The sequence below is a fragment of the Pundamilia nyererei genome, unplaced genomic scaffold (genome assembly GCF_000239375.1).
Source record: "Pundamilia nyererei isolate P.nyererei 1_Seehausen unplaced genomic scaffold, PunNye1.0 scaffold00067, whole genome shotgun sequence".
In the NCBI taxonomy this organism is placed as follows: Eukaryota; Metazoa; Chordata; class Actinopteri; order Cichliformes; family Cichlidae; genus Pundamilia; species Pundamilia nyererei.
This window is the reverse complement of record NW_005187468.1, coordinates 2,328,910-2,341,231: the sequence shown is the minus strand read 5'-3', so window position 1 is coordinate 2,341,231 and position 12,322 is coordinate 2,328,910. Positions and strand designations below refer to the sequence as shown.

The 12,322-nt window shown below is 41.8% G+C and overlaps 1 protein-coding gene across 1 annotated transcript; it reads left to right on the top strand.

The window, feature by feature from the left end:
- The first annotated feature begins 1,462 nt into the window (after nt 1-1,462).
- cited4b (Cbp/p300-interacting transactivator, with Glu/Asp-rich carboxy-terminal domain, 4b) lies at nt 1,463-4,321 on the top strand. The gene is made up of 2 exons (XM_005736134.1): nt 1,463-1,716; nt 2,666-4,321. The coding sequence occupies exons 1-2, from the start codon at nt 1,711-1,713 to the stop codon at nt 3,428-3,430; spliced, it is 771 nt and encodes a 256-aa protein (XP_005736191.1). The 5' UTR covers nt 1,463-1,710; the 3' UTR covers nt 3,431-4,321.
- Nucleotides 4,322-12,322: the final 8,001 nt, after the last annotated feature.

The following is a 12,322-nucleotide window of genomic DNA, read 5'->3' as shown; positions in this document are numbered from 1 at the left end:
ACTAATTCTCTAAGCTGTTTGAGGGTGGAACCTGTGTGTGATCATTTTATCCTGTAACTGCAGCATTTCTAATACATATTTTAGTGTGGGACAGGGGTGTGTCTAACGTACAGCCTATTGCTCATACAAACACAGTCACGTTAACCCTCTCTCTTCCTGTTTTTCACTGAAAGGCAGTCACAGATGTACGCTTGCACGTAAGCATAAAAATTAGAAAGTGGCCTAAGGTAAGGTGTGTCACGGTTCCCTCCCCAAAATCATGAACCAATCAGGAAGATGTACATAAATAAACACACTCAGTATGCAGGAAAAACAGTGTGGAAGGGGCACAATACAAGTAGATCCTCAACATTCTTACAATAACGCAAGCAGCAATCACATAATTACAATGTGTATATCTTCCATTGCAATCCTGGTTGATTGGGATTTCATGCAAATATCTTGAATTTTAAACAGAGGCAGTGATGTGATTGGTGAACTGCAGAGAGTCTGGACACATTATCTGTGCTCTCTAATGCAATTACACCATACTTTCTCTGGGAAAATCACAATAGAAACTTGATTCTTGTGTTGATTCTATACTTTACTCAGATTGGCTGACTGGGCGAGTGAGTTTAACAGAAAGCGCTCACACCTGGGAGTGGTTCATTTACATTAGCTTAAAGTTGCTGGACAATGTCAAACAATGACAAATGCCTTGCCAGTGGTTGGCCATTTATAGATGAATTCCCTGGACAATGGGTTGGCTCTCCCTCCCAAAGTGGCTGCATTCAAATGTAATTGCAGGAAAGAGTTTGTCGTCCTGGAGTGGCCAATCAAGAGATGTGTGCATCTAAAGAGTGAATGCACATGCACCCAAACACAAACAGGCAGAAATTCCCACACGTGCAGCGCATCGAGCAGTAGTTACGTTGCCGCTACAGCCTGAGAATAGCACACAGTCTACATTCCTCCGCCCTCCCTCACTGAAGCCAACACACAGCAAACTATGGCTCACATGGACCAACAGAGATCTCGGTGATCTTGGAGATGAAGTGTACGTGCAGAAAAGCTGAGTGCATAGTTTTTCCACACTAATGTGATGTCTGACGTACTGCCTTAGTGTGTCCATGCTCATGCATTTATGCATAAATATAGACAAAATCTATCTATCTATCTATCTATCTATCTATCTATCTATCTATCTATCTATCTATCTATCTATCTATCTATCTATCTATCTATCTATCTATCCCTTGTCACTCTAGTATTTTATTCGCCTTTTGCAAGCACAGCAGGAAATTTAAACCTGCTTTGACGACAAATAAGATGTCTAAATAATCTTTCAAAAAGAAACTGTGGGGAGGAGGGTATTTAAATTGGCTACTGTGTCACAACTCTCCAACTGCCCCCTTTTTTTCTACGCCCATGCACAATTATATTAAGTAGGGCCAATAGGAACAAAGAAGAGGCAGGACCGAGGCTCCACCTCTCCCCGACTGCCTTCCTCTGAGCTTTTTAGATGTACATAATCCCTGAGTTGACCCAGAAAATAGGCAGTCGTTTCAAGATCTGATGCGGCAGTCTTTGTGCACACCGTCCCCGCTTGAGCATGAAGCGTAACCCTGTGGAATACACGCTGTAATTCAGAGGAGCTACGATTACAAGAGGAAAACTGTTCAAAAAGCCGGAGCTGAAGAAAAGTCGCGCAACTTTGTGGAAACGTAGTGAATGCGGGTAAGTGATTTTTTTTTTATCGGATTTATTTGTTGGGGAAATTGGTGTTTTAGTCTGTGGTGGTCTTGGGGGCTGCTGCTGCTGCTGCTGCTCCATTGTTTGCATTCCCTTGTTTCAAAGTCGAGATTACGAAAATGAATAACACTAGGCTAGAGTGTGGAGGATATTATCAGAGACTAACATTTAAACAAACGAATCGCCGTAATTGGTGGAAATCGGGAGCCTCTGTTTAATTTTATACCTTGTTAGAATTATGGTGATTCAGCTGTTGGGGAGATGTTGCATGATGTCAGTGTTCTTTGTTGCAACCTTACGTGCGTAAAATGTAACAGATTTTTCTGCCTCAGCTGTCATGCAACATATATATAGGATTTTAAACTGTGCATTACGCGATGCACGCATTTTGCCTCTGTTTTGCCGATCCCGTCATGGATGAATTATCTGGCTTTAAAATGTACCCAAACAGTGTACGTTAACCTGTAATTTCAACCTGGGCGTTCATTCCTTGGCACAAAGAGAGAGCAGGTTTTAGGAAGACTAAACACACCAGTATTTCTCTCAGTATTAGCCAGTGGGCAAAACAACCTTGCAGATTTTTTATTTATTTATTCCACCGGAATCGATTTCGGTGGTTTAACTCGAGGTGGAATCGTGACATTGTAAGGAAGCGTGTATCTTTGTTTCTTTTCAATGAAGGTGAAGAGCGTGGTGACTGTAAAAGAAGTCAGTATTTATATAGAGACTCCGGTTTGGACTACACAGCCAAGTAAAACCTAAAACATGGTGACATTATTTCTGTTGTTGTCTTAACCAGTTTGATACTGGTTTAAATGGGTGGCTAGCTTTGCACATTCCATATTGCTTGGTGTTCTCCTAAATTTTCTTAGTGCTTTGAAACACCTTGCCTGCCCCTTACTTTGTTCTAACAGTGTCTCCTCTCTGTCCATAGACAGGAGGCATGGCAGATCATCTGATGATGCCCATGAATCACAACTCAGCGGGTGCCAGTCTCCACGGTTACAGGATGGGTATGAATAGCGGCCTACAGGCAGGACCCCAGCAGCATGCCAACCAGCAGGGCATGAGGGTGCTGCCCAGTGGCCAGATGATGCACTATGGTGGCACTCAGGCCAACATGGAGACCGCCATGAGGCAGCGACAGGGCATGGTGGCTGGACCCATGAATGGACAGCTGAATGGGGCCCAGATGGGTCACCATCAAATGACCTCTGGTCACATGATGTATAATGGCCAGCCCCAGCAGCAACAACAACATCATCCGCAACAGCAGCACCACATGCATCCGCAACAGCACCAACAGCAGGCCCAGCATATGCAGCAGCAACAGCAACAACAGTTCATGAATGGAGGATTAACTTCTCAGCAGCTAATGGCCAGCATGCAACTGCAGAAACTCAACACCCAGTACCATGGACATCCGCTGGGTCCTATGGGTGGGAACCACATGGGGCCCACAGCCCAGTACCGCATGAGCCCAGCTCAGCTGGCTAACATGCAGCACATGGCTAGCCCGGCACTAGCCTTGAATGGCATGGATGCGGATATGATTGACGAAGATGTCCTGACTTCACTGGTCATGGAGCTGGGCTTGGACCGAGTCCAGGAGCTGCCAGAACTCTTCCTGGGCCAGAATGAATTTGATTTCATCTCGGACTTTGTCAGCAAACAGCAGCCAAGCACTGTTAGTTGCTGAGAGGACCTTATTTGCAGTTGCGCAAAAATGGAGACAGAAGAGTGAGAATTGTTCAGAACAGACGAAGAGCGTTCATTTCCTCACTTTTTATTTTGTGAGCACCTCTCCGTACGACTATACCACAATGCTGTGCAGGGTGCACAAAGGAGAACTCTGGGTATTTGCGTTGAATGCACAGGGCATGCGTCTTGCGCACTTGTGGCCAGAGGGTGGATGGCTTTAGGGCCCACTTCTCCTATTTCCTGGACATGAATGTAATAAAGAAATGCTGAAGTTCTTAAAAGCCACTCTGAACAATGCTATGACACTATGTAGCCTCCCAAGCCTGGACTCCAAGACAGTTTACCAGTTTAAAAAGTGTATTTATTTATTCCTATCTGAGAAACCTGATATAAAGAACAACCAGCTTCTCCATTTTGGGATTGAAGTGGTTTAATGATCTTTTTCTGAACGTAGGTTGGGGGCGGAAAATAAAATTAGTTTTCTGCAATTTTAATTTTTTTCCCAACTCTATGTGGCATAGTCTTGAAATAAGCTCTGATGCCAGTGTCATCTAAAAGAGCATGGGTTTTTATTTTTTAAATTACAGAAGTAAAGTGTTGTTTCATTACAATGGGAGTTTCATCCAAACTTAAAAATGGTTCACTTTTCATGAAGTGCTGCCTTTTTAGATGTGATGTTCTGAAAAATCTACTGCTTGTACTGTAAGAAGCTGTATAACTCCAACATGTCCACACTGTTGTGTTCTATTGGAGATGTAGAACCGCCTTAATCACGCAGATTCTTATTTATTGGTTGTTTATATTGTCCCCTTTTTGTGGTCGAGATGGGGTGGGTGGGATGGTCTTTGTGAAAGGGGTTTCAAGGATCAATAAAAATGGCCTGGATAGATGTGTGGCCTGCTTTTCCATTCATTGCATAGCTCTTCCCTCAGGCAGTGCTTAGGTTAACCTCTGGGTGAAACCTCGGTTTTCTTTCAAATCTGAGAAGGAATGTTTTAAAAAATACATTATTTGTGCAGTTTGAGGTGGATATCTGGTCCAGATCTCCTGAGTTTACAGTTTAATTTACCTTTTCATAGCTAAAACTAAGTATCACTGATAAGACCATGATTGACATGGTGACATGGTGCAGTTTTCTGCTGCCTAGCGTGTATTATTCTAATGTACATTTCAATGACCAATGACATTCAGCATTTTTCTCCCCTTGGTGATTAAGTAAAATAAGTGTTTAGATGACATTAAAGGTGTTTGACAACATATCCAGTCATAGGGTGGTGTGCATTCAGCTTACAATGCTGAATCCAATTCTTTCTATTCTTTGTGTAGAGTACTTAAGTTATTTTTGATCGTGTTTTAACTGACTTCATGCACATAAACTGTAATTCAGAAATGGTGCCGTCCATAGAGGGTGGTCAAAGAAACTGACAATTGACTGTAAACAGTAACCAAACAAATTCAAAACAGCCCCTCTCCAGTCAGGGCCACTGCCTGTTGGAGGAGTAAAACAATTTTCCTAATATAATTGCATTCATTATAAAAATGAGGGTAAAGAGATTCTCTGCGGTGTCTGAGTTTGTTGAATTGTTTTGTGCCTCCGGGCTATGAAAATGCTTGATTGAGGTCATGTTGGGAATGTCATCACCACAGTTAGCTCTTCACATTGTCAACAAAGGCATCTTTAGTGGCATCATCAGTAACAAGGATGGGAAATGAGAGCATGGTTGCAAAAATAGTGTTAGCTGATTGATCAATTTTGAAGTCAGTGCAGCTCTTCAAACAGCCACCTCTGTTCAGTTGTCCAATTGTGTTAAAGGCCAACAAGCTCAATTTGAAGCATGGTATAATGGATGGGCCAAGCTGAAATATCTTGGCCTAAATGCAGGGCATGTTTTAAATAACAAAGACTTGCTTAAGGGTGCATGTGTGTATGTGTAGATTTTCTTGGCTTGACACTAACATGAGAACAGCTCATAAGTAGGCCAACAGCCTTGGCACAGTGCTTAGTAACGGTTGCAGGTCCTTTTGCCCAGTGCCAATCTGGTGAGATGGTCTTCTGGTGTGTGTGGCACATGGGGCATGTTGGCACACTGTCAGAACTCAGAACTGGCTCCTCTTATATCTCATAATTGTACGTTGCACTGTGAGCTTCTTGTTCAGCCCCAATTAAATGCAGAGGGTTTTTTTTTCTTGATTGCAACTCCATAGACGAGTGGCTAACTACGCAAAACAGCCCTGTTTGCTCTCTGAATCCCTTGTTATGACTGCCGCCTGCCTCACGGAGGCTAGTCTAGACGCAGGCTAAGCAGGGTGGGACACACGGAGACGTTTACTGTTAACTTCTGTTTTTCTTGCTCTCTCGTTTTCAGCCCACCCACAGCAACTGCTTCAGCACAACACAGTCTTCCTGTGGCAGCTTGCTGTTTTCTCAATATAAGTCACAGACCAAAAGCCACATTCTAAGACGTGCAGACAGGCAAATTGAAAGAGACAAAAGATAAGAAGAGAGAGAGAAATTGTAAGGATCTCTTGAGTTTACAATTAGAAATTAGGTGGAGGGATTTTTTTTGTGTTTTTTGCTTTTGCTCTCGGGGATTTCTTAGCTGGATTTTCCCACATAACTTTTATGATTCCAGTTAAAAGGAATAAACTAAAAAAAAAAACACACATCATGCAAAATACTTTACGTTCCTCTCTTCAGATCTCCATGTCTGCATTAAGTACTGTCTAGTTTTCTCTTTCCAGGCTGTGGTCCAGCTGGTGCCAAGCCTAAGCTCATGTTAATCTTTGGCCCTAGTGCCAGTGACGGATAGGTGGTCATTTGCTGTTGTCGCGCATGGCCAGGTCTTCACATGCACGCACGTGCGCATCATCCGCACACAACCTGATCAAACAGGCTAACAGGGCTACCTACGTATCAGTGTGGAGCAATGGGAAGATAAAGGTTTTATGTCTCATCTCTGGTCATTGTGATCCTTAAAACGTGATCTGTGTTGTCGGATTATGTTGGAGTACTTGTGCAAATGCGGGTAGTGAGAAACATTCATAAAATGTAAAAGCAATGGCAAAGCATTTTTCCTCTTCAGTTTTAATTTCTAAATAAAAAGTGGAGTTACTATTTTTCCCACCAGTGCGAGAGATGTGAAGAAATGGCTGAAATGCACATTGAGAGAAACAAAACAGGATATTAACCTGAGATTCCCAGATGAATGGACGAGTTATTTATAATCACTAAGAAGACTGGTTCTGTCTCTGTGAATACTGTGTGATGGTGGCACATGCTTGAACTTGCCTGCTTTAACGAGAGAGTTTGGTTGTGTTTGGCATGCTTTGTGTTAACATTGTGTCTGCGTGCTGGCAGAGGGTAAATAAACAACGGCTCCCATAGGGCAGGTTTCATACAGTGGTCATGTTGCTCAAGCCAAAGTTCCTGATTTTCTAGCTGAACGGTCACCTTGTGTCGCCACTTGACACGAAGTTTCATTGTGCACTGTTCTTCCCTGTACTTCCCTTGGCACAGCCAAAATATCATAGATACTGCAACGCAAAAGGCCGTCTTAGTGTAGCTGCTAGCTGTTGCGCAATAAAGAAGCAACAAAACCGTTTTCCACATGAGGAGGAAAATCACATTGTCACACTGTTTTCTGGACACAACAGTCTAGCCAGTCAGCTTTCTACATGACTCATACTGACAAAGCTTTTAAAAGAACAGATGGGTAATACATTTAAGCAAAAAAGCAACATAAATTGTCCTAGTAAGGCGTTGATTCAGTATGTGACACTGATCGTACATGTCTCTGAAATTTCACTGGTGTAATGCTGTCCCATTTGTGATTTTGATGATGTTGAAGAGCTGCTTCTAACATGTCAGTCCAGCATCTCTCGCAGGCGTTTAATTGAGTTGAGATGCGCTAGCTGCAAAGGCCACAGTGTACAATTTGCAGTGACCTGTCTTTCTAAGTGAAAAAGTAAATTCAAACCATGTTTCAAAATAAGAGCCATCGCAGTGTAGGAGTTGATAAATTCGCTTTTAATTTGTCATCTATATGTACCTTTTGTACCCTGTGCATACATCCTTCAGAGATAAATATCTAATTCTGGCATGTTGGGGCAGGTGAGACAGATGTTGCCTAGTGACTAGCAACTCCTCCTCCGACCCCCACCTCTCCAAATCTGGGGTTGAATGGCTTGCCAGCCCTTTGAAGTCAAAGGAGGGGGTGTAAATAATTTATTTTCCTGCGCGCAGCTGACACTTCTCAGCCAAGCCCGACTCAAACACATCAAGGTGTCCCAACAATGTCTAAAGGTGGTAAATATTTAGGGGTTGTGTGATTTACACAGTTGACCCAAACTGAGCAGTTGCTATTTCACAATTTTGTTAGAAAGTTAACTCATGTGTCAGTGTGCATAACGCAAAGCAGAACTTGAAATTTTTGTGCACTCCATTGTTCATTTTTTGTTGTTGTTTGTCTGGTAACTGCACAGATTAGACGTTAGTCAGCTATACGTTTCAAACTCTAAGGTACTAACATTTAGAAGGCGCTGAAATGAAAGATCACAGGGACACTTATGTACCCTCATCTGAAACAAACCCTTTATGAGACTGTTAGATATATTGTACAGTGAGCTCTAATAATAGGGACGTAGCGTCGACGTTTTAAGCTGCTATTTGTTTATCATCAGTGGGTTATATAGTAACTTCTGTATTTGCAGTTTTATTTGACCTGTTTAGTGTCAACTGGGAAATTATTTGGGCCAGTCCAGGGGGGTTACATATTCATATGATAGAATGGGTGAATGAGAGGGAAGCAGTCTAGTTCTGTACACAGTGTCTTTGTGAACAGGGCTTTAAGCCTGTGTGCTAATCTGTTGACAGTGGCAAGCACATGCTACCAAAGGCCGAGTAACAAGCCATAGGCTGTGGGTGGAATTACTGCAACAGAACAGTTGTTGTCCAGCCATTCATGTGTTATCCTGCTGGGGGAAATCCTCTGATAAAGTGTTAATTTTCACCTAGGCGACTGCTGTATCGATGCTGTTGTGCATTTGTGCTTTCTTTGCGCTCATCAGTAAGGTGATAAACAGATTTTGCCTTTGGATCTTCACCATCACAGGGTTCAGAGTGTATTACCACAGAAGAAAGTCAGCGACCTTGAAGCCACAACCCACCCCCACCCCCGGCCGTACATAGACATGGATGGCAGTAAACAAAAAAAGGATATATTTTGGAAATATTTCCTGTGAGTCTGAGGTGTGAACCCATTTTCTTCTCTATCCATTATAAACTTGTTATATAATCCACAAGAAATGCTATTGTAAGACCGACCAGTCAAACATGGAAGTGTCTAATATTGCAGAATTTGTGCATTGTTGTGTGAAACCGAGGTGTTATATCCAGGAGTTAAAAGAATCAAAGAAATACAAGTACATTCTTCTAGAACTGAGGTCTTAGGGCTTTGAAGGCACAGCAGGACCCTCACCCTCACTGAAAGCACCTCAACTGACTGCCCAAATGCATGCTGGGAATTCTTCTATCAGATGGAGAGAAGGTGGTGGACCGAGCACCTTATTTTTGTTTTGTTTCTCTCCAGCTGTGCCCACACTTTGTTGCAAAGAGCAGCATGCCATGCTTGTTCGACAGAAAAGTTGGCATATCTGTGCCATAACGTGACACTCAAAGCAAAAATCTGAGAAAGCGTTTTTTTTTGTTCTCACAGTTATGACTGATCTGCAAGCCCACAAAACTTCCTTTCATGCATACCGAAACTCTCTCACTGCTCAGTGGCGTATGACTGTTAGCAATGACAGAAGAGTACTGAGGAGCTCAGCACGGCATTATTGGTAAACATCAACTGCAGGGTTTCCCCAAATACCACTTTAAGTCATACCAAAGAGGCAGCCACAGATGTTGGTTATTCACTATGATATTTAAAGTCTTCTGCCTGCTGCCCTAACAGAAAAACAACAATGGCACCTGAAAAAAAAAAATCCCACAGCAGTGTTAAGAAGTAAAGTGAAAACTGACTTCACAGCCTTCATAAACACAACATGCAGCACACGGAGCTGTTATTTCTATAAATAGCGCTGGCTTCACGCACAACATATTGGCTAGTATAGCACACCGACAAGCACAAGCATCAGCCACAAGCTCTGAGCCTGTCACATGTGCCTGAGCATAACACACAAACAGCACAGACTCTGTGTCATATGCTTGCATGCACATGGAAATGTATTTTATCCTTCTTGATGTCACTTACCAGGGTGGGTTTGGTCACTGTTTTCAGTCTTATGTGATTTGCTTTCTTGTCTTTACTGGCAGGATGTGGTTAGACTTTTCTGTGTTCTGCTGTGTTGCTTTGGTAGAAGTAATTTTGTGCCCACGTGCCCATTAATCCAGTCAGTCTGACAGGAACAGTGACAGCAAAATTACCAGAAACAGAATGAACAATAGGTTGAAAAAAAAATGGATAGATGAATGGATTGATGGATGGTCTTTAAGGTCACCTTTCACTAAAACATAATGTGTTTTGGTTAATGTTACTGATGCTTGACTTTAATTGTGCAGAATGATTTGCAGTCACAGGACAAAATAAAATATGTGTGCCACGCTTTTCAGCATATTTAAACAACTAAACAGTCGTGCCTGCAAAAAAGTCATCAAAGAAAAAACTCACAAGCAAAAAATAAGCACACATATTTTTTACACTTTCAAATTGTAAATTGGGAGCTCCAGATTGACTCCCAATGAATATATCCTCCTTTGGGGTCGACAGGTGGACGCTATCTTATTTAAACCCTTTGACATGGAGGGTCTGATGTTTTCTCAGCTATTGAAGGGTGCACTGTCATGCCAAGATCTAAAGAGCTCTCTGGGGCCTTCAGACAAATGGTTGTGGATGTGTGTAACTCTGGTAAGGGATTTGAAAAGATTTCCACATTTTTGTGAAATAAGTAATTTCTCCGGAACGAACATCTTCTCCAAATAGATCTCAAACAACCGGCAGAGATTTTGACGTTAAAAGACGTTTCCAAGAACCTGGCCACAAGATCTTCATTTGCAACTGTAGAAGTCCATGCATGTACTATCAATAATACATGCACATATTTGAGCAGCATGTAAGGCAAACTAAGAAGGAAAAAAAACCCTTTGCTTTCCAAAAAGAACCGTATAACAAAGCCATGGTTTGCCAGTGAACATACTGGCAAAAACCAGGCCTATTGGAATAATGTGCTCTGGACAGTCTAATCAAAAGATTTAGCTGTTTGGCCACAGTAAAGGACATGTTTGGCAATGACCAAAGACAGCTTCTTTGGAAGAAGCTCCTCATGCCAACTGTGAAACGTGGCGATTGAAAAGTTATGATTTTGGTTTACTCCACAGTCTCTAATACTCGGCAGCTTGCAGTCATTGATTCAACTATGAAATTTGCATCATATCAAAGAGCGAAGCCATCTGTCCCAAAGTTTAAGTTGGAAGTGGACCTTACAACAAGATAACGATCCTTAATACACTGACAAATCTACAAGAGTGGTTCAAAAAAGAAGAAACGGAGGCTTACGGAATGACTTAATTAAAGCCCAGATTTGAATCCAACTGAAATGTTGTTGGGAAATCCAAAACACACAATGCATGTAAGAAAGAATGAAAAAACAAAAACAAACGTCTTGCAAGAGAAGGGAGTTTTGCATGGAAGAGTAAAAAATTGGAATTTGGTGGAATATTATGCAAGGAATCTTGCTACAGCGGACAAGGCAGCAGGATGGTGCAGTGGTTAATGCTGTTGACTCACAGCAAGGAGATTCCTGGCTTGAACCCAGCTGGGGTCTTTCTTTAAAGTTTTCATGTTCTTATGCATTTGGGGGTTTCCTCCAGGTACCAGGACTTCCCACAGCCAAAACACATATGTTTACATGTAATTGGTGGATTCAAATTGGTTGTGGCTGTGAGGCAGATGAAGTGTATGCGTGTACCTTGTAGTGTGCAGTGTGCTATAAATGCTGGTACATTTACAAGGGTGTAAATTTTTCCACAGACTGACATCTGCTAACATTTTTGTTTAGTAAAAGTTTGCAAAGCTATTATTGTGGCGTTAGAGCAGAACATGTTAAATCAAAGGTGATATATCGACCAGGATCAGATGTTTTCTTGTCTAAAAATATCAAAACAGCCATTTGTTTCCACATAAATGAAAGCATGTTCAGAGTTTGACACAATTTAAAATTATTCTTCTGAATATTACTAATTGCTCTATGTCGACCCAAACAGGCTAAGTTTAAGGTGTGGACCTACAAGCATTAAAAGGCAACCCATGCAATCGTTATGTAGAAACCTGAAGCCTGCCTTGCACAAGCACTGATAATGACATTTCAGTGAACCAGGAGACACCACGTCCTTGTCAGTAAACCTTTTAAAATCAAAGGAGAAGGTACAATGTCATAGTGATATTTGGCAACACACAAACTGCCATTCAACCTTTTTATTTCTTCATGACCAGATTGCTGCAATGTTCCTTTTATCAGATAATCAATCAGACAAAACACAGCGTAGACTTTATATTGCTTAAAATGCAGCAGCAAATGATAACTCTGTTAGTTGAAGCCTGGACTGACTGCCCATTTGTTTTAGAATTACTGTCTCTTTACTGCTAGTGAGCAGCCTGACATCCTCAGGCAGGAAACAGTTCCCACTTCACCGTGAAGGCAACAAAGCAACTGCAGAGCTCCTAAGTTTTGGGAACAACCTTTCTGAGGAAATTTGCCAAGTATCTTTTAATCTCTTTTAAACAATTATGGCTTCCTTTAAAATGTAACATTTTTATCCGAAACTGTTGAGTTTCTGTGTTATTTCTGAAGTTGCACTGTATTAAGGATTGTTATCATTTTCCTAGGAGTT